Source organism: Arvicola amphibius, chromosome 2, assembly GCF_903992535.2.
Source record: "Arvicola amphibius chromosome 2, mArvAmp1.2, whole genome shotgun sequence".
NCBI lineage: Eukaryota > Metazoa > Chordata > Mammalia > Rodentia > Cricetidae > Arvicola > Arvicola amphibius.
The window spans coordinates 3,685,202-3,692,761 of NC_052048.2; the positions used below are offsets into that span (position 1 = coordinate 3,685,202).

Sequence of the window (7,560 nt, forward strand, 5' to 3'; positions counted from 1 at the left end):
GTGGAGGGACACACACCCCATATACACACAGACACGACTCCAGTGTGGAGGGACACACACCCCATATACACAGACACCACACTAGCGTGGAGGGACACACAACCCTGCACACACTCAGAGACCACACCAGTGTGGAGGGACACACAACCCTGCACACACTCAGACACCACACCAGTGTGGAGGGACACACAATCCTGAACACACTCAGACACCACACCAGGATTGGTCAGCTTAAACAAAGAAATGGCGCTGATAGGCCTGTAGCGTCAGGTAAGCAGTTCTGGTAAACACACCTGAGCAGCCTGGACTGGTCCTCCAGAGGGGCTGTCGGGGATGGAAGGACTGCAGGCCTGTTTCCTGTCAAGTAGAGGAAGACTCAGGCAGTATACCGTCGTCATCATCTGTGGCCCCTTTCCCTGCTGCTCCATCTGTCCGGGATCTGTGTCGCCCCAGTCCCTCTGAGTGCCAGTGCCTGCCAGCACAGGGGCACAGCAAGCCACCTTCCTCTGCCGCAGCAACCCAAAGAGGCTTTAATCTTAGCTGCCTCTGCAGGATGGCTCCTTTGGTTAGATTTTATTGCGGAAGTTCTTTGGGGAAGATTGTTTTCTACAGCCTGGTTGTGCTTTGCTCGGCGGCAGGGCCACATTCTGAGGATATCGGTAGGCATTTGCCATGGTTCAGACATCAAAGTGTCCTGCACAGACCTGGAGGGCCAGTCACCATGGCGCAGAACTGTAAGGAACGGTGTCGTTGGCTGTGTTGTGCAGTATTTAACTTTTTACCTAGCGCGTGCCTGGGGCCCGCAGACTCCTCTGCAAGAGCAGCAGGCGCTCCGAACCAGAGCCAGCCCTATTTTGATAGCCCAGACAGTGTGGTCAGAATCTACTGTGGTGGATAGGAGGAGCCAGGAGGAGCTAGGAGACAGGAAAGAAAATGATAAAAACATACTGTATGAAACTCTCAAATAAATCCCATTATGGACATCAAATGTACTTTTTACCTTGCTTTTTCACTTGCCCTTGTGATTACTAAGATGTGGGCCCTTCCCATAACCCCGGGCAGTGAGTGGTGAGAGCCGAGGCTGGCCTTGCTGTGTGGGTGATGACTGTCTCTCTTCTGCAGCTGAACATCCTGGCCTGTGGAGTCGTGGGCTCCTACTCTGTGGTGTTGGCTGTTGACAGTTACACGTTCACTAGCCTCTCCTACATCACTCTGAATGTCCTCAGGAGGGCGCTCAACACAGCTTTCCGAGGGGCTCTCCTCAGAGCGCCTTTCCAGACTAATGGTAAGTCTCATCGACCTAGAAATCATAATTCAAGTAGGTGTGCTGACTAACCCACCCTACCGGGAGCACACAGATGTCACTCCTACTGGGAACACACAGGCAGGCGTCGCCCCTACCGGGAGCACGCAGGCAGGCGTCGCCCCTACCGGGAGCACGCAGGCAGCGTCACCTGGGGCCAGAGGATGAAACAGGGTACAGATGCTATGCGTGTGCCCTGCCAATAAGCGAGGATTCAAATGTCTCCTAAACCTCTAAGCAGACTTCGCTAGGGGCTTCCCTGCCCATTCTCAGATCGGGAAGCTGTTTGACACCCATGGGTCGGGGCAGATGAGGAATGAATGAGAATGGTACCCTAATTTAATTTAAAACATATTCCTTTGTTTCCTTATTGACGATTTGGTTAATTTTTAATCAGTGATCATGGAGTTGCCTTCATTAGAAGATTTTTGTTCCTTACCGATCTTCCATCTTAATTTGTCTTTGAGACAGAGTCTCACTCTGTAGCCAAGGCTAGCCTCAAACTCACAGTGATCATCCTGCCTCAAGCCTTACAGAGAGGGCAGGTGTGAACCCCAACACATGGTGGTCTTTGTTAACCTTCCAAAGTAAACAAATGAGCACCACATTTACAGAGTTTTCAGACTGTTGATTTCAGAAAAGTTCAGACACAGCTCAAAAAAGCTCTTCTTAGAGACTTAGGAACGGCACAGCCAGGGCTGTGGAGAGTTTTAGGGCCAGTCTTTGCCTCTGTTTAGCGACAGTCCAGACCTACCCCTTGGGGTGAGAGGTCAGAAGTGGGGACCTTGTGTTCAAAGGATTCTCTCCCTGGGGTGGAGGTGTCTACCCCTGCCCTTCTAAAGTTTCTACCACACGATCCATCCCACCAGAGGTCCCCGTGGAGAAACATGGTGTAATTACAGAGCCTGGGCAGGAGCTTCAAGAGCTTGTGTAACCCCAAGGCAGCCACATCGGAAAGTCTGTACCCAGCACAAGTGTTGCAATTCCCATCGCCACATCTTTGCTGGGTGCTCAGTGGAATCTGGGGTATCACCTCACGCCATCCTTTATTCCCTGTGTGTGAGCAGTCCTCCCCCCCCCCCCCGCCCCGGGCATGGAGTGGTTTATAGGGAAAGTAACTAGGGCAGCCACGCCTGTGGGTACTGCATGTCCACGTAAGGTTGGAGCTCCATACACGGCTGACTTTTCACTCCCTGCTTCAACTGTTTGGATGCTGTAGTAGGTCCTATTTTTTTTGTTGTTGTTTTTTTTGTTTTTCGAGACAGGATTTCTCTGCAGCTTTAGAGCCTGTCCTGGAGCTAGCTCTTGTAGACCAGGCTGGTCTCAAACTCACAGAGATCCGCCTGCCTCCCGAGTGCTGGGATTAATAGGTCCTATTTTGAAAACAAGTCTGTGGTATCTCCTCATGCCTTGGCTTGTAAGTGCAGAAATACATGTTTGGATACAAGTCCAACATGGGAAAGAAGACGTGGATTTAGTCCGTGAAGGGTAGTGCTGTTGCACATTAAATGTTAAACGGTTCAGAGCCACGTGTGGTGGTACACACAGCACTCCCAGCACTCAGGAACTGAGGCAGGAGGATTGCCATGAATTTGAGGCTAACACAGGCTCATAGTGAATTCCAAGTCAGGCCACGGAACTACAATCCCATCTGAAACAAAAGGAATAGAAGGGGCAAGGGAGGAAAAAGAAATAGACAAGGAGGGGGAAGAGAAAGAGAACCGAGGTGGCCCAATGGGTACAGTGCTTGCTCCACATCGTGGGACCTGAGTTCAGATCCCAGGAACCCATGGAAAAAGCCAAGCATGACAGTGGGTGGGGCTTGCTCTCGGGTCATATTTAATGGGAGAGGCTGTCCAGACAGTAAGGGGGAGAGTGATATAGAAAGACACCGGCTGCCCACTCAGGTCTCCACACACATGAATCTGCATACACTGCATATACAAGGTTTTTTTTAGACAGTTTGTGTATCCCTGGCTATCCTGGAGCTCACTCTGTAGACCAGGCTGGCCTCAAACTCACAGAGATCTCCCTGCCTCTGCCTCCCAAGTGCTGGGATTAGAGTTGTGGGCCACCCGCACACCGCCCGGCTATACTTTTTTTTTTTTTTTAATAAAAATATCTGGACTTGGTGGCTCAGGTCTGTAATCTTGGTGTTCGGGAGGGTGAGGCAGGAGGATTTCCCAAGTTTAAGTACAACCTGAGCTATAGAGACATTGTCTCAAAAACAAAACAACCCACAATAGAAAACCCACAAGTACAAAGGTACTTTTTTCCTCTAGACTTCATCGTCCTGGCTGTGTGGGGGATGCTGGCCGTCAGTGGGATCACACTGCAGATTCGAAGAGAAAGGGGACAGCCGCCATTCCCGCCCCACCCCTACAAGCTGTGGAAGCAAGAGCGGGAACGCAGGGTGACGAACATTCTGGACCCCAGTCACCACATCCCTCCGCTGAGAGAGAGGCTGTATGGCCAATTTGCTCACATCAAAGAGTTCTTTCAGAGGGAGCAGCCGGCTGGAGAGCGGACGCCCCTGCTCCTGTAGAAGGCGGAGGGCTTGGTCAGTGTGCCTCCCCTGGTGTCCTCATGCAGACCGCCTGGCTGCCCAGTGGGGTCAGCTACGGTCAGCGATGGGCGAGGGCCCTGTTGATGTACAGTAGTGGAGTCAGGATTATAGGTGACAATGAGAAGTCACCAAACGGCTGGGTGTAGATACTTATTTCCCACAATCTTTAGAGGTTACCTTTGGTTTATGAATATGATTGATGTGTTTTATAAACTACACCAAAAAATAAAAATGTCGGTTCTCCCTAAAGCCCTGGTGTTTTCTCTCACAGCTTCTTGGGCAGTTTTGACTCAGTGTGAACTGTGGAGGTGAAGGCTGGCAGTGGGTAGTTACTTGCTTTGTGTGTAGAGACCTTTAGGGATTTCATTCTGGGCCCCTGACTGTTAAGAATAAGAGAAAAGTAACTCCCCCTTTTCACTGAAAGCAGTCTGATTACATGGCTGCATCTCATATTTTAAATCAGGAACCCTTCATTTCTTTCAGTATTTAAACACGTTATTTTAAAAAACGGTGGCAAACTATACTAAAATGTATCAACATAAATTCCTTTGTTTTGCCTCTTAGACTTGAAGTGGTAATTTATATAACTAAGTTTTTTCTGTAATTGAAATAGCTCAGTTTATTAAAGGTAACAGAGCTTTTATATGGATAAGTTACTTATAGCCCATATGATGGCCTGTTTTTGTTTGGGGCCATTTAAAGCGGTGTTGTCTGCTGACCTTTCTCTTAAATTGCTTAGATGATAAGGACAAGCTGGTTACTTTTTTTAGGTTTGGGTTTTGAAAACATGTTTTGAAGATAAAACATAATGAAAAAAATTATAAAATGAACCACTTTTGTTTAAAAAGAATTCATATTCTGTTATTGTCTGGTTTCAGCAATGAACTTGTTTTTTGAAGAAAAAAACGCCTATAGTCTTTTCTCTCACATGCCTGTTGCAGCTGCGAGAATGTCAGAGAGATCCTGTCTGTCAGAGAGAGGTCCTGTCTGCCCGGACACACGGGCAGTCGGAGCTGTAAAGGGAAATAGGCTTTCTTGGAGGGAGAATACAAGCCATTTTTAAATTTTCATGACTTTTAACCACTTGTATATTTGTAATAAATGTCTATTTTGAAAAAAAAATGCTTAAGGCCTTCCTATTGTGATGTCTCTAGTTTATACTGGTCAAGTCTGTGCTTACAAACAAAACTATCTAATCTGGAAAATGGCTGTTTTAGAAACGCAGCTTAAGGCTGATAGGAAGTGAAGAAAATCCAAGATATGTTATAGTTTACATATATATATAGATAGATAGATATATGTTAAATTCTTAGTGATGTATTTTTATGTATATTGGTGTTTTGCCTTTTATGCCTGTGTGAGGGTGTCAGACCCTGGAACTGGAGCTATAGACACTTGTGAGCTGTTATGTGGGTGCTATTGAACCTGGGTCCTCTGGAAGAGCAGCCAGTGTTCTCAGGGTCTCAGGTGGCCCACACTGGCCTTGAGCTCTCTGTGCGGCTGAGGACAACAGAGCTATCTGAGCCCAGCATGGCCTACGGCAGCACAGGCCGCGTCAGCTCCACATCTCACAGGCTGGTTCGCGTGGGGTCTGCCGCTAGTCCCTCACTCCCTCTTCTCTGACAGCCGGCATTAACGGAATCCCTTTTAGAGCAAGCTGGTAGCTGAGAAACTTGGGATAAAACTGAACAAGTAGTTGGCCACAGATTGCTGGTGGAGTTGGAGTGGGAGCTGACAGGCCTTCTGTTTTAGCTGCTCCACACATAGAAAGTACCAAGTCTGGGGTCGTTCTCTGTAGGGAGCCCGGATCCCAAGCAGCGCCCTTTCTTGCAGTCGTATGGCCCAAGCTCCTTGAGAAGGAGGGCCTGTTTCAGGATTAGTAATTCTATCGTGAGTACAGGGCTAACTGCTGACACGTGAAGGTGACTTCTGCTGTTTGAGGAAGTGGCTACTTGATTGATTTTGCTGAAATGGACAAAGAATTCAAGGCTGAGGTTGCATGTTATCATCCACGCCTGTGGCTGGGATGAGGCTAGCAGCTTTGTTCTGAGTGTACAGCCAGCAGGATCTGCTAACAAATTCAACATAAGACATAAAAAGACTATGGTCTAAGATGCTACCATCTTTGTACCCTGCAGTTACCCTTGCAAGGATGGGGAAGACTACAGAGGCGTGGGGACGAAGAGTCTGACATGTCTCTAGGGGTTAGCATGCAGGTTGTGAGAGCTCTGGGCAGAGCTGAGAGTCCCAGGGAATTAAAATACTCCATAGGTGAGATTGGGGAGACCGTGCAAGAACTGAGAGGAGTTATAGCACCACACAGGAATAAGGCATTTGCATAGGTGAACACACACATACACACGCACACATACCCTTTTTCTTCTCTTATGTACTGGCACAAATGGTCTCCCACCCCCCCACACACAGAAAATATGTCTAAGGGCTGAGGATACAGCTTAGTGACGCAGCATACAGAGTGCAGAGCGCGCACAGAACTCATACATACAGAGTACACGCAGAACAGAGTATACAGAGTGCACGCAGAGCACATACATACAGAGTGCACACAGAATGTATGCATAGAGAGCATACAGAAACCCCAGCACCACCCACCCCTCCTGCAAAGAGAATAAGCTTCAAAAGCAAATTGTGTTTAAGAAATGTAAGCTTTGTTTTGATATTAAGCTGAGGTTGTCCCAGTTTTAAACACCCGTCTTTATTGATAAAATAGGCCCCTCTTCAGCACACACTCTCAGATGTAAGCATAAAGTTGTTTTGGGGGGGTTGGTGATGGAAAACTGTTGTTAAAAACAAAGCAAACGTTTTCAATATTCACAACCTTCAAATCATACTGAAGACAAAGGATAAATAACTTTTTATAAAAATAATTACTTCTCAGTAACATTTTACAACAGAGCTGCTCAACGCACTGCCTCCGACTCATCAGCTGTGCAGCTTTCTTCTTTTTAGCCTTTCTTCTGGCCCGCATGAGCAAATGTACCATTACATTAGGGTACTCTTCAAACCAATAGAAAAGTCTTAGCAATAAACTCACGTATGTATAAACTATGAGGGCTCCACATGAGAAGTGCTGACCGTCGGGGCACTGGCCCTTCCCTAGTAGCCCTGTGACCCTGCTCACCTCATCACGAAGTCCTTTGAATTTTACCAATACATGAAATAATATGTAAAATTATAATGCAAAGTAGTATTTCCTTAACAAATGATATACTTGAAACTAACACATTGTGTTTGTGCTAACTTAATATGAATCTTACATATAAGAATACTATGTTTTTAGCCATATATCACAACCTTTTGTAAGTTTCAATTGGTGTTAAAGCACACTTCCGTACCTTGTGGCCTTCAAAAGCTTTACATATTTTTAACTGCACAGGATAATGTTTGGGGGTCTACACTTCGCTGCCCTTTTCTGCGTCAAAGGTTGTAGGGAGAACCTCACAGGTTGTAAGAACCAGGCGAATGGGGCTGAGACTCAGGCCCAGGACTCTTCTTGGAACCTGCATCTACTTTTTAAGTATCTGAAAAGTAATTTCTTAAATAAAAACAAAAGGGATTCCAAATTTACTTGGAGATTACCATACCCATTTGATACAGTAAATATGCCAACTGTCCACCAGTGAGCAGTCACACATCCTTAAACATCAAGTAGAGAGGATGAAAGCCAGTT

General features: G+C 46.9%; 1 protein-coding gene across 1 annotated transcript in view; it reads left to right on the top strand.

Annotated features, from left to right (window-relative positions):
• Positions 1 to 4,118, top strand: part of Tm7sf3 (transmembrane 7 superfamily member 3) — a 30,178-nt gene extending 26,060 nt beyond the window's left edge. The window contains exons 11-12 of the mRNA XM_038318495.1: positions 1,123 to 1,285; positions 3,586 to 4,118. Coding sequence (XP_038174423.1) covers positions 1,123 to 1,285; positions 3,586 to 3,848 — 426 coding nt within the window. The 3' untranslated portion in view covers positions 3,849 to 4,118. The remainder of the gene's footprint in view (positions 1 to 1,122; positions 1,286 to 3,585) is intronic.
• Positions 4,119 to 7,560: the final 3,442 nt, after the last annotated feature.